The sequence below is a fragment of the Dendrobates tinctorius genome, unplaced genomic scaffold (genome assembly GCF_039654945.1).
Source record: "Dendrobates tinctorius isolate UK_male_01 unplaced genomic scaffold, ASM3965494v1 ptg000104l, whole genome shotgun sequence".
Taxonomy (NCBI): domain Eukaryota; kingdom Metazoa; phylum Chordata; class Amphibia; order Anura; family Dendrobatidae; genus Dendrobates; species Dendrobates tinctorius.
Window position 1 is genome coordinate 8,297,456 of NW_027361772.1, and position 25,784 is coordinate 8,323,239.

The window sequence follows — 25,784 nt, forward strand, 5'->3', positions numbered from 1 at the left end:
TAAATATAAAATAACGTAAAGTGCGTTCGCCGCCCGGGGTCCACCGTGCAGAAGGTGTTAACACTGCTGCTAGCTGATGGCGGACGTACAATATGGCGGTATAACGCACGCGGGTTGAACGTCACCCAGGTGCGCTGAGCGATCTCTGTTTTACTCACAGAGATGCCTTAAGTACAAAACACAAAAGGGCTGAGCCTGTTAGCGTCACAGGTCTCAGGGGAGTGCACGCACGGTATATGGTCAGAGGAGCTGGGCCCTAGGCAGAGGGTCAGCGTCCATCTAGACCTACCGTGTGTGCGGCGTCGCAACTGCGGACGCCAAGGGGAGCTGCAGACTGCAGCGCGGCGACAGACACTGCCGCTAGTCGACAATGCCCGGAAGCAGGCGCACTGTCGGACGCTAGTACTGTGTAGATGCTTATTGTGGCTATAGCTTGCTACTGGCTGGCACTGACTCTAAAGCTAAGTCCCTGTACACACTCGTAATATCAGAGGGCGGGGATCTTAATGAGTCATTCGCAGGTTCATGCATCCGTCATCATTCACACAGTAGCAACTAGAGACTATACTAGCACATGGCCGAGCAGCCATGCAAACCTTTTATAGCCAGGACCTTCCGGAAGCTTCCAGATCCCTGAGATGGACCAATCACATCTGGAGAAGGACCTGGACTTGTGGCTCCCGATCTCCAATGGGAGATCGTCTCATGAGCATGCTCAGTAGAGCTATGGAGGAAAAGCCTCTGGAGTGATTTGCTGCTGAGCAGCCTGCATTGCCATTGCTGACCCAAAGGTGGCAGCAATAGCCAACCCCACAGAGCAGGTCTGGGCAGAGCGTCTGGGAAGCCGGGATTGCTGAGCAATGTCCTCTGCGGTCGAAAGATAATGGGAGACCGCAGAATGTGAGGCTCTGGATTCCTGCTGAACCGCTGCAGGAACCCGACGCTTAACACTTGGATCTTCAAAGGTTCTTGCAACTGGTACTAGTGTCTTGGAATATTCACTTAGTTTCCAGGACTGGAGTAACGCACTTTGGTTTTCACTTCTCATGTCCCTTAGAGTTCTTGGCTGCTTCCAAAATGAGACCCAAATACAGAGGCTGCAGAACCCAAAATTGTTGCAAATGCCCTATATTAGTGTTGTGCCCGTTTACAGCACAGTTCTCAGAGGTGAGTCTCTATATACCTGTAAGGGTGTACCTTAGAAGAAGATTTCCTGGCGTAAAGTGGCATTCGTGTCTCGAGGATGCCAATTGCAGAACCCTGCTGAACGAACGGGAAGAGAGAGAGTTTCGGGAAGGACAAGCCCAGATGAGACACTGGGTCATGTGAATGTCGTGATGCAGTTCCTCAATACAAGTAGCTGGAGTGGCAAGTAGGGAAGAGATTTGGCACCAACCAGTGAGACGAGCAGGATGTGTATGAAGAGGCCGAGACACCGTAGCCTGCAAGGAGGTCTGAACCAGCGAGTTGTTGCATGGCCACAGACTAGGAACAAAACCTAAGATCCAGACCTGCGCCGGTTAAGACCCGTGAATCAGACTATGCCGGTCAAAACCCAGAACCCAGCCCTCCTCTGTCCAGGCCCGATAAACGACTGTCGCAGGTCAAACACCGAAGACCCAGTGAGGATCCTGATGTGGAAGTGGGCATATACAGTTGTGAATCGGAGGCGCAAGTTAGCCGGGCTGTCACTTTCAGCACTGACGTATGGGACAGGGTTCAGTCTAGGGTAGTGCAGCAGACGGGATGGGGAATGGCCAATGGTAGAGAGGATCAGAAAGCATTGATTGACTTTGTCAGAAGGACTTGTGTCATAGTGGGAAGAACCTCAGACCCACGCTAGGACCTGTATCACTAAAGGAGAACATTGTATTAATACCCTCAAGAGTGTGAATATTGTTCTCATAAGTGATTAGTCAGATATCATAGGGAATTCACTATAAGAGTTCTTGTGTGCATGATAACAATATTGTATATTGAATACTGTAAATATTCTGCTCTCCTACTATTTCCCTGCCGTTCATACCCCCCCATCCTTATACCCACATTAGAAAAATAAACAGTTAAGTTGGTTGGTGTCCACCTTGCCTTCGTCTGCGTGTTGCATTTCGTGACCTGTTTACATACTACCCTGACGTATATACTGTATATATATATATACCGATCTTCATCATGGCATATTAACTTTTTTTGTTCTCTTTCTGTTTTCTCCATCCTGCCATTGCTTCTATATGATCACAGAAGAAGACGTAGTATTTTACATAGCCCATGGAGCGTGGAGGAATTTTACAAATTTTGCGGAGGGGTACAGATCCTTCAAGAGTTATAGTTTTGCACTAGCTGATAAGCCAAAGGTTTCTAAGCACTGCTTCAGATTCCCCGCTTGTCACTTTAGGGGGGATATAATTTTATTAATAATTGTTATTTAATTAATTAGGGTATCGTATTGATATTCTTATTTCAATAGAATCATCATAATGACAAGATCTCATTAAATCATAGTTGCCAACTTTTTAAAATTTGGCAACTCCGCACTCCATAAAGATTCTGCAATGTCTGAATGATGCTTCCGTGAGTCCGGGAGGCCTTGGGATGTTTCTAGTTGCCTCCATCAATCGAGGCAAGAACTTCATGTACCACATTTTTTGGATGCGGTGGCTCAGTTCCTGCAGTCTTTCTACATTACCTTTTCAAACACCATACATTTGGCCCTACATTACATACCTCTTTCATCACCTGGTCCCCCTGGTTAATGAGTTTTCTGATATGTGATATTATTCTCTGCCGGACCTTCTCCTGTTGGTCACTGCGGACGTTCGCGTCTGTCACACAGGATTTGTACGTAACTTCAGCCTCATGTGCCTGAGACGGGAAGAGAAAGCCAAGGAAGTGGGACATTAATACACCCAAAATTAGTCAACCAAAGGCAATCATACAACCAAGTCCTCAGTAGAAGGGTCTTACGAGAATCGGCTGATCATAAAGTTTCTCCCAACTGGGACCCCCAATGATCACATGCAATCTGTAGGAAAACCTGACAGTAAGGGCTCATTCAGATGGCAGCGATTTTCTCACATGAGAAAATCACTCCGAGTTTCATCGAGGTTTCTTTTTTTTTTTTTATCGGAGATCAGTCAGTGTGTCAGTTTTTATCATCAGAAGTTCTTTCGAATTTCATGAATTTTTCTCGGATGAGAAACAATTAAAAAAAAAAAGTTTCTCTACCTTATATTTATCAGTCATGGAAAAATGGACAGCACTCACATGGTATCCAAGTCCTGTCTGATTTTTTCACTGACCCATAGACTTGCGTTGATGATTTTGATCCAACTCTCAGATCAATATCAGTCTTGACTGTGAGGACCACTTGGCCCCATTGACTGTTATAGGTATGAGTGCTACGGATAGCACTCATGCACAAAAATTGGACTTGTGAATGAGCCCCAAGGAGCAAATTCTTCAAGGCTTTTATGCCAAAAAACTGGCATAAAAGCTTTGAAAAGTGGCAAATTTGTGCACAAAGTTTTCATGCCCATTTGAAGGCGCTCCTCCAAAATGGTCCACACCTACCCATGCAATTCATTAAATATTACGGAGAACACACCACTCAGAAGATTTTCCAAAAACATTAAGTGGCATGCACCTCTTACTGAACTCGGCACATTGTACGCCAGCGAGCCCTTCATTAAGACTGGCGTGCAGAATGTCTTACACGGCGGAAGAAGAAACTCCGCCTGTTACTGCAAGCACAAGAGAAACCAGAACTAAACCCCACTCAGGGAAGGGCAGAGTCCTGGAAAAATATACCCTGAGGAGAGCGTGAAGACGCCATTGTTGGTGAGAGAGAAAAAGAGTGAGCAGGTAGAAATAGAGCATCATGGATTTCCTCTGGAGAAAGACGGCCAACAGTATGGCATAGCACTCTATGAGGAACCAGAAAGAACCAAATGGAAGCGACAGCTGTTGCAGAAGTCAGAGGAGGTGCGGCCGGGTGGACTGAGGAAGCCGGAGGTCCCAAGTCAGGGAGCTGGACCCCAAGGTAGAAGCGACTGTCGGTGTGGCAGAAGCCCTGCGGAAGGGCAGAGCGTCTCAAGTCCTTGATGTTGATATGGCCAATGAGTACCTCACAGCCCCCTAAGGAAATACCGGTCGCAGTTAACGTGTCTCAGGGCGCCCAGTCAGCCACTTATGTCGGAAAAACCTGGGTCTGAATACGACCACTAGAGAAGTACTTAAAATGGTGGCCGAAATTTAAAGTGTTGGATGTAAGTGCTTCTTGCACATCAAATGGGACTATTCTGCGTCCCTTAGGCAGGAGCCCCTGAATAACTGGAGACAGCCAGTGTTGGCCAGTACAGCCGAACATTTTATTTTGCGTGTGTAGTTTCCCCCCCTCCAAGTTGCTATTGTGCTCCCCCTGCTGGATTGCAGGACTGTGAATTTTTAAAGGGACTGATACTCTTGTCATCATATGGACTGTGTGCAACAGCCCCATAGACTCTGTCCCGTTATCCCCATGGACTCTATCCCATTCTGAACATGAACTTTTGTACTGTTGAAGCAGTTGTAAGCTGGCCAACAGGCCATTGTGTTTGAAAAATGGACACTCTGTGTCAGGTGCCCAGAGTAGTGGGACCAGGGTCATGTGAACTCGTGTTTAAAAGAACTTGGACAATCTGTGTCGGGCCCCCGGAGCAGTGGGAGGGGGTCATGTGGATCTGTGTGAAAAACAGACAAACCAATGTGCATACCAGGTTGCAGAGGAGAAGGATTGTAACCATGGACAATTGAGTGATTGTTACTTGTATGGACCAAAGGGCCGGTTTAATAAAGAACTTGAACTTATTATTCCAGGGTCCCAACTGAGTGGGACCGGGACCACTCCTTTACCAGGAGCAGGGTCAGTGATTGCTGACAAGAAAAAGGACACTTGTCTACTAAAAAGAAAAGGTTTTAAATGTGGTTTTATGCATGTCTGAATATTTTGGTGTCTTACAGGATGACCATATTTTAGGAGGAAGGTATGTAAGGGTATGACATGAGCTGTCATATGCCTATGCACCACCCACATAGCACAAGGGAATCAGGACACTGTTTTTTGTAGGGTGTCAGGATTTGGGAATATAGCATCCCCTCTCCCACTACTACCACCCTGTGCACCTTACAGTGGCAGGAGCCTCCATTAGCCAGTGGACTTGCCCCCAAATTCATTGACCAACTCTAGCAATTGGTCAGGCAGCAGGAACTTTACTAGTGCCTCCACCATTGTCAATCAAACAGAATGGGTGGTGTTCAAGAACAGAGACCACCTTCACTGCTGCCAACATCAGGAGCTGTGTGGTGTCATCTACCAGCTGTGATTGGTAAGAGGAATAGGGTAGGTAAGTTGTTTTTCTATCGTGATTACATGGCTTTGTGCTTGACTGCAGCACTGGGGTATGTGTAAAAACACCTGAACTCATTGATTACAAGGGGTGTCCACATACTTTAGGCTATAAAATGTATCTGTGCATTATCAATTTCTACTAATTTGTAAACCGCAGTCATTCCATCAGTAAACCAATCTTCCACCATTTACTATCCTTACCTTCATTTGAGCCTCCTCACGGGACTTCCTTCGTTTCTCCAAAAGTTTGCTTGCACTTCCAGGGTAGGTGCCCGTGTGCTGCTCTTCTTCTATCTTGGCGCTCAGTTGCTTGGCCTTCTCCAGGTCTTCACAGCGTTGTATATACTGTTGTTTGGCCTTACGTAATGAGGACAGAGAATCTGCCTGTGAGGAAAGAGAAAATTGTGTCAAAATGGGAAACATTAAAGTTTGTACTTTCCTAATATGGAGAACACGTGTAACTAGGAAATCTCTTGGTGTAAAGGAAAACAGCTGTCAATAAAGAGGAGACAAGTTGGGAAAAGACAGGGGAGAGATGTCCAGGGAACTCTTCTCCCATTGCCCTGCTCTTTTTAAAACTACAGTATGGGGGGGAATTTATCAACAGCTTTCTACCACTTAGGCTAGTTTCAGACTAGCGTTTCCGGGCGCAGCGCAGGGCCACCGCTAAGCCCCGTCCCTGGCCGTGCCCCCTCCTGTCATCTCCTCCTCCGATCGCATGACTGTGCATGTGATCAGGGTACCCTATACTTAGCGCTCGGTGCGCTGATCGTGTGCTGGTCTGATTTTGCTGGCGCTGCACCCAGCGCACAAAAATGCAACCCAAGTATAGGGTACGTTGATCGCATGCACAGTCATGCGATCGGAGGTGGAGGGGGCGCGGCCGGGGGCGGGGCTTAGAAGCAGCCCTGCGCTGCGCCCGGAAACGCTAGTCTGAAACTAGCCTTACAGTGGGGAAAATAAGTATTTGATACACTGACGATTTTGCAAGATTTCCCACCTACAAAGAATGGAGAGATCTGTAATTGTTATTGTAGGTATACTTCAACTATGAGAGACAGAATCTAAAAATAAACACAATAAAATCATATTGTATAATTTTTAAATATTTCATGTAATAAAAATGCAATGTAATTAAGTGTTTGATCACCTACCAACCAGCAAGAATTCTGGCTCTCACTGACCTGTTAGTTTTTCTTTAAGAAGCCCACCTACTCTACACTCATTACCTGTATTAATTGCACCTGTGTGAACGCATTATCTATATAAAAGACACAATCAATCACAATCCAGCCTCTCCGCCATGGCCAAGACCAAAGAGCGGTCTAAGGACACCAGGGAAAAAATTGTAGACCTGCACAAGGTTGGGATGGGCCAACAGGACAATAGGCAAGCAGCTTGGTGAGAAGGCAACAACTGTTGGCACAATTATTAGTAAATGGAAGAAACACAAGATGACTGTCAATCTTCCTTGTTCTAGGTGTCACATCACTGTAGTTTGATATCCCGGGGCTAGGGGCTCCTTCCCTATCCCTAAAGCTAGAGGCGCCTTAGCTATCCCTGCTCCCCGGATTACTTTTAATGATGAAGATGTCTGGGCCATATACCTTGCTGAGCTCCTGAATCAGCCCTTATCTGTCCTCTCCCCTACCCAGAGAAGTGGGAAGTAGTTGTATATAAGAATACACAAACCAGACTAACAAGGAAAGAACCAGAAAAAATTCCTCTTAACCAATGAAATAAATAACAAGTCCAAAAACTCAAAATTAAAATGAAAATCAAAAAACCCTTTTATGCCGTATCACACAAAGAAAGGGGGAGGGAAAGAGGGTCATAGAGTATTTTTAGACAAATAAATGATTTTATTACATAAATAAATATATAACATTAGAGAAAACAGAGCAACACTCACTAAGCAGGCAAAAAATCATAAGGGGGAATTTAAATAATTCTTCAATTATACACACAGCAGTCATTGTGTTTAGTTCTATAATACACTAGTTACCTAGCTACTAAGCCTGGATGACAATGTGAAAAACACCATTTAGTTCAATCAGAAACCCCAAAGTAAACACATTATAATCCCCAACAGGGAAATTCAATTGCATGTGAGGTGATAAACTGCAGGAACAGATAGGTGTAACAGGTAATAAACAAATAAAGTGCAATTAGTGCATAATTAGTAGGCAAGTGATCCTGTAGCTGGATATGGACAATGAAAGAGTACTTAAATGTTAAATCAAAGACTTACTTCCCCTAACCTGCCACCCCTATGCGCATTTTGCTGCAACTTCATCAGGAGAAGTGGAATCAACCCTTATCTGTTCTCTCCCCTACCCAGGGAAGTGGGGAGGAGTTGTATATAAGAATACACAAACCAGACTAACAAGGGAAGAAGTACAGGGATAAATGAAAATACCAAGCATACAAATATACATTCATAAACAACAGAGTGGAACATAGGTAAGTAAAAGAAAGGAACAACCAAATAGGAGAGGATGAGGATATGCACACAGACAAATCACCAAACACCAGTCTTTAGAACAACATTGCAAAACGCCTCCTCAACAAACATCTCCAACTCCACACCAGGCAGTATAAAACTCACACTGACAATTCTGATTGCCCATAAACAAGAGTTCATTTTAATCAATAGATCTTGGAATAATAATACATTTCACAATTGGATGTGTTTCAATAAAATTTTCGGGTGCTGAGATAATCTTATAAATGTGCTCCTGCTGTGTACTGTGTAATGGCTGTGTCTGGCAGCTCAGGAACATGGTCTGATCATACCACATATCCTGGGCAGGGGAGGAGGCAAAAAAAAGTATACAGACATTATAGCACGGGATAGCAAATGATTCTCCTTGTGAGGTAAAACATTTCTGTGCCTGTTTTAAAACAATGTTTGACTTCAAAGAAAGAATAATTTGTGATTCCATGCTGTAATGTCTGTACACTCTCCCCCACCTGCCCAGGAGATGTGGTATGATCAGACACAGCCATTACACAATACAGAGCACAGGCACATTTATAAGATTATCTCAGCACAGGAACATGTTTTTAAACACATCCAATTGTGCATGAAGACGGAAACTCCCTCGACTCGGTCTTCTCTCGGCTTTGTGCAGTGCATGATTTTGCAAACTCCCCTCTCCCGCTCTCTGACCACAACCTTCTTTCATTCTCTATCAAGAACTGCCAGGCTGCTCAGGTCACCCCCACTGTCCTTACTTATAGAAACATACAGGCCATTAACACCCAGAAACTTATGAAGAACTTGCAGTCATCATTGGCCCCTATCTCCTCCCTCTCATGTCCTGATTCTGCATTGAAGCATTACAATGAAACACTTCAAAGTGCCCTGGATGAATTTGCACCCCCTATAAATAGAACACCATAACACAGACGGCGACAACCCTGGCACACCCTGGAAACACGTTTCCTGCAGTGGTGCTCCAGGTGCACCGTATTTATGTGGAGAAAATCCAATCTACATGAAGATTTCATCCATTATAAGTTTATGCTTAGAACATACAACACTGCCCTTCACCTCTCAAAACAAACCTATTTCAACACCCTCATCACCTCACTGTCCAATAACCCGAAACGTCTCTTTGACACTTTTCATTCTCTACCCAACCCAAGAATACAGGCCCCAACCACGGAGCTCCGAGCTGACAATCTGGCCAATTACTTCAAAGAAAAAATTGACCAGATCCGACAGGAAATTATCTCCCATTCACCTCATACCATGCACTGTCCTCCCTCCCCTACTGCATCTAGCTCACTCTCTAATTTTGAACCACTCACAGAAGAAGAAGTAAGCAGGCTCCTTGCATCTTCTCGCCCAACCACTTGCACCAGTGACCCATTTCCGTCACATCTCCTCCAGTCCCTTTCCCATGCTGTCACTCCTCACCTAACTAAAATATATAGCCTCTCTCTCTCTTCTGGTATCTTTCCCTCCTCATTTAAGCATGCCATCATACATCCACTACTTAAAAAAACATCCCTCGACCAAAACTGTGCCGCTAACTATAGACTTGTCTCTAATCTTCCCTTCATCTCTAAATTCCTGGAACGCCTGGCCCACTCCCGTCTTATCCGCTATCTCTTTGATAACTCTCTTCTCGACCCTCTCCAATCTGGTTTTCGCTCTTTACACTCTACTGAAACTGCCCTCACTAAAGTCTCTAATGATCTACTAACAGCTAAATCAAATGGTCATTACTCCATGCTAATTCTCTTGGATCTCTCTGCAGCATTCGATACTGTGGATCATCAGCTCCTCCTCAATATGCTCTGTTCCATTGGCCTCAAGGATACTGTTCTCTCCTGGTTCTCCTCCTATCTCTCTGACCGCTCCTTTACTGTATCTTTTTCTGGTTCCTCCTCCTCATCTTCCCCTTACAGTTGGGGTTCCTCAAGGATCAGTCCTAGGCCCCCTCCTCTTCTCCTTGTACACTGCCCCTATTGGTCAAACAATCAGTAGATTTGGTTTCCAGCACCATCTCTATGCTGATGACTCCCAATTATACGCTTGTTCTCCTGACATCACGCCAGCCTTTCTAGAAAACACCAGCGATTGTCTAAACGCTGTGTCTAACATCATGTCCTCACTATATCTGAAACTGAACCTGTCAAAGACTGAACTCCTTGTGTTTCCTCCCGCTACTAATGTACCTATACCGACATTGCCATTTCTGTGTGTGGTTCCACTATTACTCCCCAGCAACATGCCCGCTGTCTTGGGGTCATACTTGACTCTGAGCTTTCCTTTGCCCCCCACATCCGATCACTGGTTCGCTCTTGTAATCTGCACCTCAAAAACATTTCTAGAATTCGACCTTTTCTTACTTTTGACTCTGCAAAAACTCTTACTGTTTCTCTTATTCATTCTCGTCTGGACTATTGTAACTCTCTCCTAATCGGTCTCCCTCTTACCAAACTCTCCCCCCTCCAATCTGTCTTGAATGCAACAGCCAGGATCATATTCCTCACCAATCATTACACCGATGCCTCTACCTTGTGCCAGTCATTACACTGGCTACCCATCCACTCCAGAATTCAGTATAAACTTATTACCCTCACCCACAAAGCCCTCCATGGCTCAGCACCACCCTACATCTCCTCCCTTGTTTCAGTATACCACTTTACTCGCGCCCTCCGTTCTGCTGATGACCTGAGGTTAGCATCCTCAATAATCAGAACCTCCCACTCCCGTCTCCAAGACTTTACACGTGCTGCGCCAATTCTTTGGAATGCACTTCCCAGGTCAATACGATTAGTCCCCAATCCCCACAATTTTAATAATGCCCTGAAAACGCATTTATTCAGACTGGCCTATCGCCTCAACACATTAACCTAATCTATCCCTGTGTGGCACAGCCAAAAGTTTTACCATAACCAGGTTCCCCGCATCATGTTCCCACATGCTTTATGCATCCATTAGCCCTCTGTGTCCGTTCTGTTACACACTTAACATTATGGCTGGTCCAAAGAATCAGGGCAATTGTTACCACCCACCTTTCGTGTCTACCTTTTTTCTCATAGATGGTAAGCTTGCGAGCAGGGCCCTCATTCCTCTTGGTATCTGTTATGATCTATGTGATTATTGTTATGCTGTAATGTCTATTGTCTGTACAAGTCCCCTCAGAAATGTAAAGTGCTGCTTAATATGTCGGCGCTATAGAAATAAAATTTATTATTATTATTATTAATTGTGGAACTTATTATTATTCCAAGATCTATAGTATTGATAAAAATTAACCTCTTTCCATGGGAAAACCCTTTTGAACCCCTGCAAGCAGAAACCTTCACCATTTAATATGATGGTGAAGTACTTCTAATCAGTGCAGGAGTATGAGGAATCAGACACCGCGGTCTTCTGGCTCCTCTCTGTTGTGGTAAAACTGTGTCACGGAAGCTCCATGCAAGATCTCGCCTAAGGATGATTCTGAGAAAGGTCAGAAATCAGCCCAGAACTACACAGGAGGACCTCGTCAATGAAGAGAAGAGAGCTGGGACCACAGTTTCAAACATTATTGTTAGTAACACACTTCGCCGTCATGGTTTAAAATCCTGCAGGGCACCCAAGGTCACCCTGCTCACGCCAGCACATGTCCAGGACCGTTTGAAGTTGACCAACGAATGAACACCTGGATGATTCATAGGAGGCATGGGAGATGGTCAGGTGAGACCAAAATAGAACTTTTTGGAATAAACTCCACTCGCCGTATTTGGAGAAAGAAGAAGGATGCGTACAACCCCAAGAGCTATCAAAAAAAGTTACACTCTGTAGTGCTAAAGCATGTCAATGTCAAATATATGAAATATGAATAGTGATACTGCTGCTTGGATACTAGGAAAAAATGAGACGATAAGCACATAATTTGGCCAATTCATGCATGCCCATCACAAAAGACTGACTGGCATTTCCAAGCAGATTATTGTAAATGGAGGTAGCTGCTTTTAGTTGGCACCTGTACACATTAGCTGAAAGTGCCAGTCAGTCTTTTTGTCATTGTATATTAGCTCTCTGACCGAGCACTCCACCCGTCAGCATGTGGTGGATTATAATTGCAGCAGGGTCCTACCTACCCATAAAATCAGACTAATCACATCTAATTACTAATCAGGTAATCACATCTACGTAGGAATTCAGACTTCAGTCTTAGAGAGGTATTCACATTAGACAAGTTAGGACCCATCAGTTTTGAGGCCACAATGTCGCTGGTTGATGGGCATGCATGAATTGGCCAAATTATGTGCTAAGCGTCTGATTTTTTCCTAGTATCCAGAAGCAGTATTGCTATTCATATTTCATATATTTCACATTGACATGCTTTAGTACTATAGAGTGCGATTTTTTTGATTATTGTAAATGGAGGTAGCTGCTTTTAGTTGGCACCTGTACACAGTAGCTTGGAAGTGCCAGTCAGTCTTTTTGTCATTACAACCCCAAGAACATCGTGCCAACTGTGAAGCATGGTGGTGAAAACATCATAATTTGGGGGTGCTTTTCTGCAAAGAGAACAGGATGACTGCACTGTATTGAAGGGAGGATGGATGGGGTCACGTGTCACAAGGATTTGGCCAACAACCCCCTTCCCTCAGTAAGAACGTTGAAAACGGGTCATGGCTGGGACTTTCAGCATGTCAACATGCATTTATATGCTGCATGTGTATCAACTCAAACCAAGCTCAATTTTTGTGTTTTTTCTTTGTATGTTTTTGCATTCTGTGCAAGCTGGGGTGTGGCCTCCCTCTCCTGAGCTGGAAATTGTATGTAAGGCTTCCTCAGACTGGTGTCTACTGTTTGGGACCCGGTCCTTTTGTCTGCCCTTGTTCACACATTGAGGTCAACTTTGACACAAGGCAAAGTTTTTAATATTAGACAGTGTAGGACTATCCCGAACATAGTTACCGTGTCGGGATGGGATGGCTTTCATGCTATTTTTGATCAAAAGCAGTATTACTAAAAACTCTGTATTATTTAGATGCACTTTTGCATTTACTTATTTAGTTACAGCAGGGTTTTTGCTCATTTTATTTTTTGCAGGTTTTATGGCCTATGTCAACATGCATTTATATGCTGCATGTGTATCAACTCAAACCAAGCTCAATTTTTGTGTCTATACTGCATTACGCAGGCAACCCCATTGATTTGAATGGACCATGTGTAATGTCAAATTTGCCCTGTGGTGGCGCTACAGGATTTACAACAGATCACTTCTAATCATAGGGGGCTCAGTAGATGCTATGAGATTTGCTTATGGTCAAGGGGTCCTTTTATCAAGCAGGAAATGCCTTTGAACTGGACATAGACAAATGATTGTGGCCTGATGTTTTTAGCGCAAGGTGTAAAATTCCACCTGATAAATTATCGTTTTGGTTGAAATCATCTGATATGATAGACTTTTTTTTTAAATTTGTTTATAAACAATAAAACAACATATACACATGTATACAACCAAGCCAGTATATATACACTTGTCAAGGTAATTACAAAAGGACAACAAATTTGTACAATAAATTGTTCGTACAATTTCAATTTCATGAGTCCATATATTGCTGTACGCATAATAAACCACTGACCAAGTGAACACAAAACATTAGTCAACTTTATATCTATTTGGTAACATATATCTCAAAAATGACATTATACACCTAATTAAACTATAACTATCCTATCCTGCCCCGCCGCCAAGTACCTTTGTGTAATATTAACAGCTATATGATGCCATAGAATATGACTTCATGTATTTTAACCATGACATTCATGATGGTGCCAGGCCACCATGTCCCAGTACAATAAGATGAGAAGAGTTCCACCTGTCACACATCTTGTCAAATTTCCCTAAACAGACCCTGTTTTGATATAATGTTCGCTCATACGGTATAATTGAGTTTACCAATTCTATCCACGCCATGACAGAGGGATGTGTGCCACCCATCCAGTGTAAGGCTAGCACCTTTCCATCCAGAAAGTGTCTCGCGGCAAAATTTTTTAACATAGTGTCCCCATATTTCTTCGTCTAGCACCCAAAATAAGCAGACTAGAGGGCAGAGATGAACAGGGGCTTGTACCAGAGATGTCAACAACGACGTTACTTGACTCCAGTAAGATAGGATGATATGGCAGCCCCATACCATGTGTATAAAGTCTGCGTCCAGCAAGCAACATCTCAAACATTCTTATGTTCGGGATCGACCCATTTTAAAAAGCCGTAACGGAGTTAGATATGACTGGTGTATGTTATACAGCTGGGTCATTCTATTATTGACTGATGGGGTCACCCGAATTGGAGATTCAAGAATCTCCTCCAAATAATCATCTTGAGCATCAGGAATGAGACCCTCCCACCTTCCCTTAATTGACACTATAGCAGAATTGGTTCCCACCGATAGCATGTATGTATATAAAGCAGAAATGAGACCCTGGGGACCCTGCGACTAAAGGATTCCTATTAGAGGGAAAGATGAGATGATTTGAGCCAAACTCACCTAGCGTAGATGCGACTGGAAAGCTGATCTGAGCTGAAGGTAGCGAAAAAACTGGGACCTCGGGACACCATATTTAGATTGAATTTGTTCAAACGACATTAGTACGTTACCCTCATATAAATACTTGATCAAGGAAACATTATGTGAAATCCGGAAATTAGTAGACGGGTGGCCCAGCAACACCAGAAAATAAGTGTTATTCCAAAGTGGCATTTCAGCTGTGAAATCCTCAGAGTAAATTACTTTTTTAATTTGCCTCCAAACTGACCGCGCTAATCGAAGTAAAGGTAGTAATCGAGGGACATTACGTTTATCTGCTTCTAGGAAGCCTAATGGGCAATCTACTTTTGCAACGTGAATCAAATGACTTTCTGAGTTGGGTAGGTGATTATCGGGCATCCACTCACTTAAAGCCTTGATCTGTCCAGCCAGATAATATAAAAAAAAGTCCGGTAACGCCGCTCCCCCAATCTGTTTGAACCTCTGTAGAGTGGAGAGTTTAAGCTTGGATCTGGCTTTCCCCCATATGGAAATGATAAACTTTACGTGTAGATTAATTTTATTGTTAGAAACAGCTCGCCCTTGATTCATGTGCATGTATTAATCCAGCCTGCAAGTGATAAGTGCCGGTACAGAACTATACTAGTGAGGCTCCACATGTACTTGATAAAGTCCAATGATAATGTTAAATTCAGCACACGGCGATTTAAAATCCCGAAATCTTTATTTCAATTCCATCTAAAATATTGAGGGTACAGAAAAGTTTTCTAACGCGTTTCATATCAATCCAACTCTTAATTGCAGATGATGATTAAAAGTTGGACTGACTCAAAACGCGTCAGAAAAAATGTCATGCGCCTCTTATATTTTAAATGAATTTACAATAAAAATTATTTGAGTTTAAACCCCCGTATGCTGGACTTCAAATTATCATTGGACATGATGAACTTGAGACTCATGCGTATGGCCACCTTTATATAGTCAAAGTCATGACGTCGTCACTCACCATTCTTTTCTGTTCTCTGAGCCATTGCTCTCTGAACTCCTTTCTCCACTTCTCAATCTCTGTCTTCTTTGCTAATAAAGGCTGGAACACATACCATATTTATCAATACAGAATCCTAAGACATTAAAAAAAAAACAGAAAAACATTTCTGCTATGTTTTTAATTTTGTGTAAATGAAAAATGGGCTGTGTGCCCTGAACTATGAGTTGTATGTAGTCGTGATATTACAGTCATAGAACTCTGTGGAGTCCTTCTATATCTCCGTATGCCTCCAATTTCACACAATAGCAGACAGTGGGTTTTTTTGATGATTTTGTACATCTGAGAATAAAAAAATTGACTTTGGATCCTTAAAGTGTTACTTATGTCTCCCTGTGGTATGTAGTCTTAGGGACTCTACTAGATGCATACGTCCACAGTAGTTCTCGATTTCACATGACCATTTTGTAAGCCAAGCATCCTAATATATATACACTGCTCAAAAAATTATGTGAACACTTGAACATCACGGTCTAACCTCAAGTCACTCTAGAGACATCAATCTATCCACTTAGGAAGCAGAAGCGATTATGAATCAATTTCACCAGCTTTGCTGCCAATGAAGAGAGGCGCGATGGAGAGTAACAGCAAGGCAACCACCCATCAATGGAATAGTATTACAGGTGGTGGCCTCACACAATTCCTCTTTCTTTAACCTTGCTGACTCCTTCTATAGTTTTCTGTTTTTCTAGTGTCCTTTTTGCTACAGGTAGCAAGAGGCAATACCTGCAGCCCATTCAGATAGTCCATCTCCTCCATGATGGCACATCCATACAAGCCATTGTGGGACTGTTGGCACATCCATAAAATCAATTGTAGGACTGCTTGCTATGTCTTCCGTCACAATCTCAAGAGCATAGAGCAGATGCCAAGAAATAAGCCATTATATGAGGGCACACTGGATAGAGTGTCACGGCACCGCCAGACTCAGGGCCTGCTGTCCCGGCCTCGGCCAGTAGGAGGCGCCGGACTATCACATCACCATCAGACTCAGGGCCTGCTGTCCCAGCCTCGGCCAGTAGGAGGCGCCAGACTATCACATCACCGTCAGACTCAGGGCCTGCTGTCCCAGCCTCGACCACTAGGAGGCCCCGGACTGTCCTATCACCGGCTGACCCGTGGCCTGCAGTCTCGGCCTTGGTCTCTGGGAGGCGTTGTGCTTCAACCCCGAGTGATGGCGGCGATAGTCATGAGGCTCCTGCGCAGGCGTCCGCTGGACGCAGGCTTCGCTCCTCGATCAGTCATGAAGGGGCTGGTGCATTACCATCCAGCCTGGTCCTGGGGGCGGTCCGGATGACATCATCAGGCCACGGGCCTGTAAGGGATGACCTGATCCCTCAAATACCTTGGGACTGCTCTTGCAGGCCGCCGAATATATTCTTGGTTCCCCTGCGTGTTACTGTGTGAATTGCTGTTTTACTGACTCTGACTTTTGCCTGGACTTCTGACTCTGCTTCTGCCTAACGATTCTGTACCTCTGCGACTCTCCTGGTTTATGACACTGACTTCGGCCTGGATTCTGACTCTGCTTCTGCCTAACGATTCTGTACCTCTGCTGCTCTCCTGGTTTATGACTCTTACTTTGGCCTGGATTCTGACTCTGCTTCTGCCTAACGACTTTGTACATCTGCTGCCCTCCTGGTTTATGACTCTTACTTTGGCCTGGATTCTGACTCTGCTTTTGCCTAACGATTCTGTACCTCTGCTGCCCTCCTGGTTTATGACTCTGGCTTCGGCCTGGAATCTGACTCTGCTACTGTCTACTGTTTTTATACCATTTCTGCCTGACTGGTTTAGTCTCGGATATCATTGCCTCTGTGTCCTGTATTGGAACACCTTTCTGGCGACCGTCCTGCTCTGGTCATTGCTCCTATTCAGACAGCGCCTCCTGGGCTCTGCTATAAATCCAGATCCCTGTATAGGGGTAAAGGGTCTCAGTGTTTCTCGGGGTGCTGTCTGGCTGCAGTCCAGACCGCAGGCAGACGTCACATTATATCCGGCCACAAAAATAAAACGGCTTTTTGTGTCTATACTTAACACATATAAAAGCAGTTTTTCCTCACTTTTTTTTTCCTTCCTCCTGACTGAGCTGATTCTTGGCCCAAACACCTGTTACATTGCACAGCCTGGAAGGTCGCTCTCAGGCTCAAGCATGCTGCAGCTTGGAAGCTTCAAGGAAAATGCTGGCTGTTGGAAATCCACATCCCTGGATCATCGCCCCCTGGACAGCTCTGGGGGTCAGGTATTGCCCGCAAATGCGGCCAAACTGTTGTTACCAGTTTCCCTTTCTTTTGCTAAGAAACGTCTGTGTGTGAAGGCTTATGTCGATTGTGGTGCTGCTGGCAACCTTATGGATTTTTCATTTGCTAAGAGCCTTGGTGTACCTCTGTCAAGGCTTAAAGCGCCTATTCAGACTACTGCGATTAATGGTACATCTATATTCCAAGGAGGCGTGGAATTCGTTACTGCCGAAATTTCTATGTCAGTGGGGACATTACATAACGAGCAAATGTCATTTTTGTTATATACAATTTATCCGATCCAGTTGTGTTAGGCATGCCATGGTTGCACCAACATAATCCGGTTATTGACTGGCGCATAGGTGACGTTGTGCGCTGGAGTCCACGGTGTCAGAGTAACTGTATGTCTTTTTCAGTAAACCAGATTAAAATTAAAACCACTCCATTCCATATGCGTTTAGGGATTATGAAGATGTTTTCTCTATAGTGGAGTCGGAGAAACTACCTCCTCACAGAGAATACGATTGTCCTATTGAATTGGTCCCTGGTGCCCGTCTCCCTAAGGGGAGAATATTCAACCTCTCTGGTCCTGAGCGTGTAGCCATGAAGGAATATGTAGCAGATAGCCTTCGAAAAGGCTTCATTAGACCTTCCACCTCACCTGTAGGAGCTGGGTTTTTCTTTGTAGAGAAAAAAGATGGTGGACTTAGACCATGCATTGACTACCGTGAGCTGAACGCCATAACCGTAAAAAATCAATACCCGCTGCCACTCATTCCTGATCTGTTTAATCAGTTACTGGGAGCTCGCTGGTTTACTAAGCTTGACCTCCGGGGGGCATATAACCTGGTCCGCATAAGAGATGGGGACGAATGGAAAACGGCCTTTAATACACCCCTTGGCCATTTTGAGTACCTGGTAATGCCCTTCGGACTCAGTAACGCTCCTGCAGTATTTCAGCACTTCGTCAATGATATTTTCAGAGATATTTGTGGGGTGTATGTCGTCGTATATCTGGACGACATTTTGATTTATTCTGCTGACCCTGTGACGCATGCTCAACACGTCCGTTCAGTACTGCAGAGACTGCGCGAAAACTCTTTGTTCGCGAAATTTGAGAAATGTGTTTTTTTTGCCGAAGAGGTGCAGTTCTTAGGATACATGGTCTCAGGCAAGGGGTTCCGCATGGATCCCGCCAAGATTCAACCCATTAAGGATTGGGTACAACCCAAATCGCTGAAAGCACTACAGCGATTTTTGGGATTTGCGAATTATTATCGCAAGTTCATCCGGGGATTCTCAGAGATTGCCAAGCCACTCACGGACCTTACCCGGAAAGGGGCGGACGTGACTAATCCTGAGGCAACCAGGGCTTTTTCTACACTAAAAGAGTGCTTCGTGGCCAACCCGGTGTTGATTCAACCAAACTTGGACCACCCGTTTATTGTGGAAGTAGATGCCTCCGAAGTCGGAGTGGGAGCAGTGCTCTCACAAGGCACTGCAGCCCTCACTCAGCTTCGCCCATGTGCCTTTTTCTCCCGCAAATTCTCTGCCACGGAGAGAAACTATGACATTGGCAACCGAGAATTATTGGCCATCAAGTGGGCCTTCGAGGAATGGCGCCACTTCCTCGAAGGCGCCAAACACAAAGTTACTGTTATTACCGATCACAAGAACCTAACCTACCTAGAGTCGGCTAAAAGACTAAACCCTAGGCAGGCCAGGTGGGCCTTGTTTTTCTCCAGGTTCGATTTTTTAATCACCTTTCGCCCCGGAACCAAAAATGTGAGGGCAGATGCCCTCTCCCGCAGCTTTTGTCACACACACCGAGGACTATGAACCAGCCCCCATATTGGCTAATGGCATTGTCGTGTCGGCAGTATCTCTGGACCTTCTGGAGGAGATCCGTAGGTCATCAGAACAAGCTCCTGACACTACGCCCCCAAAAAAATTATTCGTTCCAGCTACCTTTTGCTTACGAGTGTTAAAAGAATCTCACGACTCCGTCCTGGCAGGCCACCCTGGTCTCAATAATACCACTAGGCTGGTAACCAGGAACTTTTGGTGGCCAACGGTGGCCAAGGACTGTAAGGAGTACGTCTCAGCGTGTGAAGTCTGTGCCCGCGCCAAGTCCCCCCATAACCGTCCTGCTGGCTGGCTTCAGCCCTTGCCCACCCCTGAAAGTCCATGGACCCACATCTCCATGGACTTCATTACAGACCTGCCACCCTCCGAGGGGAAAACTTGTATTTGGGTGGTGGTGGACAGGTTTAGTAAACAGTCTCACTTTGTTCCCCTGTCCGGCTTACCCAACTCTGAAACCTTAAGTAAGTTGTTTGTTCTTCACGTTGTACGTTTGCACGGCGTTCCGGCAAATATCGTATCCGACAGGGGTACCCAGTTCGTCTCGAAGTTCTGGAGGGCGTTCTGTAGACGTATTGGTGTTGAGTTGTCCTTTTCCTCGGCATACCATCCCGAGACGAATGGTCAAACTGAGCGTGCCAACCAAACGCTGGAGCAATATCTCCGCTGCTATGTCTCAACACATCAGTCAGATTGGGTGGAACATTTGCCATTGGCAGAGTTCGCTCTCAATAATAGATACCAAGGCTCCATCAAAACCACCCCCTTCTTCTGTAACCTTGGACTACATCCGCGCTTTGGATCATTTTCGGCCAAGATGTCGGAAATCCCAGGGGTTGAGCAAAATATATATCGTCTAAAGACTATTTGGTCCGAAGTAAACTCTAATTTAAAAGGGGCTCAAATTAGACAGACTTCGGCAGCTAATAGACGACGATCCCAGGGGCCGCACCTGGGAGTTGGTGACAAGGTTTGGCTCTCTACAAGAAACATCAAACTTAAGGTACCGTCGGCCAAACTGGGTCCCAGGTTCATCGGCCCATATGAAATATTAGAGGTAATTAACCCGGTAGCGTTTCGGTTAAAGCTCCCGCAGTCTTTTAAAATTCCTAACGTTTTTCATAAGTCCCTCCTCAAGGTATACCGCTCCCCAATTCGTCCCGTCCGGTCCCCTCCTCCTCCAGTTTTGGTCAAGGGCGCCTTGGAGTACGAGGTCCAGGGCATATTTGATTCCCGTCTAGTGAGAAACTCGGTACAATATTTGGTGCATTGGAAGGGCTACGGCCCAGAGGAGAGGTCCTGGGTCCCCGCTAGTGACATTCGTGCAAAGCGGTTGATTAGGAGGTTTCACCTCCTCCACCATGACAAACCGGGTTTTGAGGGTCCGGAGGCCCCTCTTAGGGGGGGGGGTACTGTCACGGCACCGCCAGACTCAGGGCCTGCTGTGCCGGCCTCGGCCAGTAGGAGGCGCCGGACTATCACATCACCATCAGACTCAGGGCCTGCTGTCCCAGCCTCGGCCAGTAGGAGGCGCCGGACTATCACATCACCGTCAGACTCAGGGCCTGCTGTCCCAGCCTCGACCACTAGGAGGCCCCGGACTGTCCTATCACCGGCTGACCCGTGGCCTGCAGTCTCGGCCTTGGTCTCTGGGAGGCGTTGTGCTTCAACCCCGAGTGATGGCGGCGATAGTCATGAGGCTCCTGCGCAGGCGTCCGCTGGACGCAGGCTTCGCTCCTCGATCAGTCATGAAGGGGCTGGTGCATTACCATCCAGCCTGGTCCTGGGGGCGGTCCGGATGACATCATCAGGCCACGGGCCTGTAAGGGATGACCTGATCCCTCAAATACCTTGGGACTGCTCTTGCAGGCCGCCGGATATATTCTTGGTTCCCCTGCGTGTTACTGTGTGAATTGCTGTTTTACTGACTCTGACTTTTGCCTGGACTTCTGACTCTGCTTCTGCCTAACGATTCTGTACCTCTGCGACTCTCCTGGTTTATGACACTGACTTCGGCCTGGATTCTGACTCTGCTTCTGCCTAACGATTCTGTACCTCTGCTGCTCTCCTGGTTTATGACTCTTACTTTGGCCTGGATTCTGACTCTGCTTCTGCCTAACGACTTTGTACCTCTGCTGCCCTCCTGGTTTATGACTCTTACTTTGGCCTGGATTCTGACTCTGCTTTTGCCTAACGATTCTGTACCTCTGCTGCCCTCCTGGTTTATGACTCTGGCTTCGGCCTGGAATCTGACTCTGCTACTGTCTACTGTTTTTATACCATTTCTGCCTGACTGGTTTAGTCTCGGATATCATTGCCTCTGTGTCCTGTATTGGAACACCTTTCTGGCGACCGTCCTGCTCTGGTCATTGCTCCTATTCAGACAGCGCCTCCTGGGCTCTGCTATAAATCCAGATCCCTGTATAGGGGTAAAGGGTCTCAGTGTTTCTCGGGGTGCTGTCTGGCTGCAGTCCAGACCGCAGGCAGACGTCACATAGAGCCATAGAAGGAAATCAACCCAACATTAGGACCAGTATCTCCTACTTTAAGGTTAGGAGGAACCAAAGAAACGCTATCAGAGCCCAATAAAATTACCTCCCACATTAACTGATGTGCAAGTTTCTGATTAAACTGCAAGAAACAGGCTCCAAGAGCGTGGAATGATGTCCCAATAACCTGTAGTTGGACCTGAGCTCACAGTCCAGAATTGTGTAGCTGGATTGGCTTTCACTAGGGAACACCGGAATTGGCAGGTCCATCATTGGTGCCTTATGCTCCTCACAGATGAGAGCAGGTTCATACTGAGCACCTGTGACACATGAAAAGTCTAGAGACGCCATGGGAAATGTTGTGCTGCCTATAACATCCTCCAGTATGACCAATTTGATGGTGGTTCAATGATGATCTGGGAGGCTGATTCTTGAAGGGTACCATGACTGCTATTAGGTACCGGAATGAAATCTTTGGAGCCATTGTCAGATCTTATGCAGTTGCCATGGTCCTGAGTTCCTGCTGGTGCAGCACAATGCTTGGCCTCATGTGAGGAGAGTGTGTAGGCAATTCCTAGATGATTAAGTCATTGATGACAATGACTGGCCCTTGTGTTCCTAAGATCCAAATCCAATTTAGCACATCTGTCCAGGAGCTCACTGACGGCCTGATCCATTTCTGGGAGATCCCCCAGGACATCATCTGTTGTCTCATCAGGAGCATACACAGACATTGTCGGGAGTGTTTAACGGCACGTTTGGGCCCAACATACGACAGAGTCACATAATAAGTTGATCCACGTAAATTGGGTCCAATTGTGATTTCAATTTTCTACTGTGATTTTCGTGGAGATTTGGAATCCATGCTCAATTTGTTGATTATTTTGGTATCTATTGGTTTTGTTCTCAAAAAATTAGACAATTTAGATGAAAGATTTACAACCTGAATCTTTTGTTTGTCATTCAGTGAGGGATTTAAGTGTTCCTTTTTTGTTCTCTAGCATTGTATTTATGCTCATTACCTGTACTGCGGAGCCAAGTAGTACATTTATCAGCCAATTACCTGACAATACTTTTTCATCTGTAGCAGAGCCACTGTTTCCAGGGCTGAGTTTCCAGTGTGGGTTTCATGGTCCAAAAGTAGGAGGTAGACATCCTGCATCGGCATGCATGTCTGTAATAGTCCAAACGCAGAGTAACCAGATGTGAATGTACCTTGGTTATTCAATCATCACTGATAATACACATATATAATATACAGCAATGCAGAGATTCTCAGATCTCTTGTACCCAAACGTTACCAAATCTTTCAGATTCCAAAAGTGTTTTAGTTAGAAGCAGAAGTTTGTTCTTTCGCGATATATCACACTTTTAATTAGACAGACATATCAGTGGATTTTTTTTCTATATCTCACCATGGGATCTCTGATGTACGCATCGAGGGAAGGAAACAGCAGCTGCATATCCCTCCTCTCCCCTTCTCATTGTGTAGTTGTTACTGTTTTACGCCACACAAATACGAAAAGCGCTTAATAACTATGGTTTAAATCAATTGTTACAGTGGGTATGGAAAGTATTGCATTGAGACTGTTATGTCCCATGAATGAGACTTTTTACAGACTGTCCTGTGCATTTTACATGCTGTATTGCAGTCTCTCATATTGTTTACTGTTGCTATGTTTTCCTGTGTTTTGCATAGCTGAAATCCTCCCTTTCCATCTTGGCTTCATTAGAAGCACATGTGTTTTCAGCCTGTCTGAAGAAAGTCTTTTTTACCTGTGGCTGTTTGTATGCATTCAACAAGAATTCTTAAAGAAATCAAAGTCTTTTCTGGAATCTTCATAACATGTGTGCCTGCAGCTGAGTTAAAGCTATGTGTGACCGTCGCCAATTGTAAGTAAGGTGAAGAGATTCAGCATCTCACAGAGCCATATTTGCAGCCACAGGCCCCAGGGACAGAATAGAGACCTCTTTAAATTTTTCACTCTTTGTTTCATTGCCATTTGGTAAATTCAAAAAAGTTCATTTTTTTCTCATTAATGTACACTTTGCACCCCATCTTGACTGAAAAAAACAGAAATGTAGAAATTTTTGCAAATTTATTAAAAAAGAAAAACTGAACTATCACATGGTCATAAGTATTCAGACCCTTTGCTCAGTATTGAGTAGAAGCACCTTTTGAGCTAGTACAGCCATGAGTCTTCTTGGGAATGATGCAACAAGTTTTTCACACCTGGATTTGGGGATCCTCTGCCATTCTTCCTTGCAGATCCTTTCCAGTTCCGTCAGGTTGGATTGTGAACTTACGTGGACAGCCATTTTCTGGTCTCTCCAGAGATGCTCAATTGGGTTTAGGTCAGGACTCTGGCTGGGTCGAGAGGAATGGTCACAGAGTTGTTCTGAAGCCACTCCTTTGTTATTTTAGCTGTGTGCTTTGGGTCATTGTCTTGTTGGAAGGTGAACCTTCAGGCAAGTCTAAGCTCCAGAGCACTCTGGAAGAGGTTTTCATCCAGGATATCTCTGCATTTGGCCGCATTCATGTTTCCTTCAATTGCAACCAGTTGTCCTGTCTCTGCAGCTGAAAAACACCCCCATAGCATGATGCTGCCACCACCATGTTTCATTGTTGGGATTGTATTGGGCAGGTGATGAGCAGTGCTTGGTTTTCTCCACACATACCACTTAGAATTATCACCAAAAAGTTCTATCTTCATCTCATCAGACCAGAGAATCTTATTTCTCATAGTCTGGGAGTCCTTCATGTGTTTTTAAGCAAACTCTATGCAGGCATTCATATGTCTTGCACTGAGAAGAGGCTTCCGTCGGGCCACTTTGCCATAAGGCCCGACTGGTGGAGGGCTGCAGTGATAGTTGACTTTGTGGAACTTTCTCTTATTTCCTTACTGCATCTATACAGTGATCTTGGGGTTCTTCTTTACCTCTCCCACCAAGGCTCTTTTCCCACGATTGCTCAGTTTGGCTGGTCGGCCAGGTCTAGGAAGACTTCTGGTGGTCCCAAACTGCTTCCATTTAAGGATTATGGAGGCCACTGTGCTCTTAGGAACCTTGAGTACTGCAGAAATTCTTTTGTAACCTTGGCCAGATGTGTGCCTTGCCACAATTCTGTCTCTAAGCTCCTTAGCCAGTTCCTTTGACCTCATGATTCTCATTTGGTCTGACATACACTGTGAGCTGTGAGGTCTTATATAGACAGGTGTGTGCCTTTACAAATCAAGTCCTATCAGTTTAATTAAACACAGCTGGAATCCAAAGAAGTAGTAAAACCATCTCAGGGAGGATAACAAGGAAATGGACAGCATGTGACTTAAATATGAGTGTCTGAGCAAAGGGTCTGAGTACTTATGACCGTGTGATATTTCAGTTTTTCTTTTTTAATAAATTTGCAAAAATTTCTACATTTCTGTTTTTTTACCAGTCAAGATGGGGTGCGGAGTGTACAGTAATGAGAAAAAAATGAACTTTTTTTGAATTTACCAAATGGCTGCAATGAAACAAAGAGTGAAAAATTTAAAGGGGTCTGAATACTTTCCGTACCCACTGTATATATAAGAATTTTAGCTCTGGAATGTCTGCTTAGCTAGGCAGACTATATAAAACCCATGTGTCAATATGGCCATACTGGAGACGACTGCTTTCCCAACAACAGATACAAGAATAAAATGGCTGCATAGATTGCCTATATAACTAGGAATAGGAAGACAGCCGATAAGAAGGAGTTGACCAGCTAT

The 25,784-nt window shown here is 44.9% G+C and overlaps 1 protein-coding gene across 2 annotated transcripts in view; it reads right to left on the bottom strand.

Annotated features, from left to right (window-relative positions):
- Positions 1-25,784, bottom strand: part of GMIP (GEM interacting protein) — an 86,914-nt gene that overhangs the window by 15,495 nt on the left and 45,635 nt on the right. For both annotated transcript variants that reach the window (XM_073588704.1, XM_073588706.1), the window contains 4 exons: positions 23,099-23,209; positions 15,405-15,485; positions 5,588-5,770; positions 2,725-2,862 (listed from right to left, as the gene is read on the bottom strand). In XM_073588704.1, coding sequence (XP_073444805.1) covers positions 2,725-2,862; positions 5,588-5,770; positions 15,405-15,485; positions 23,099-23,209 — 513 coding nt within the window. The remainder of the gene's footprint in view (positions 1-2,724; positions 2,863-5,587; positions 5,771-15,404; positions 15,486-23,098; positions 23,210-25,784) is intronic.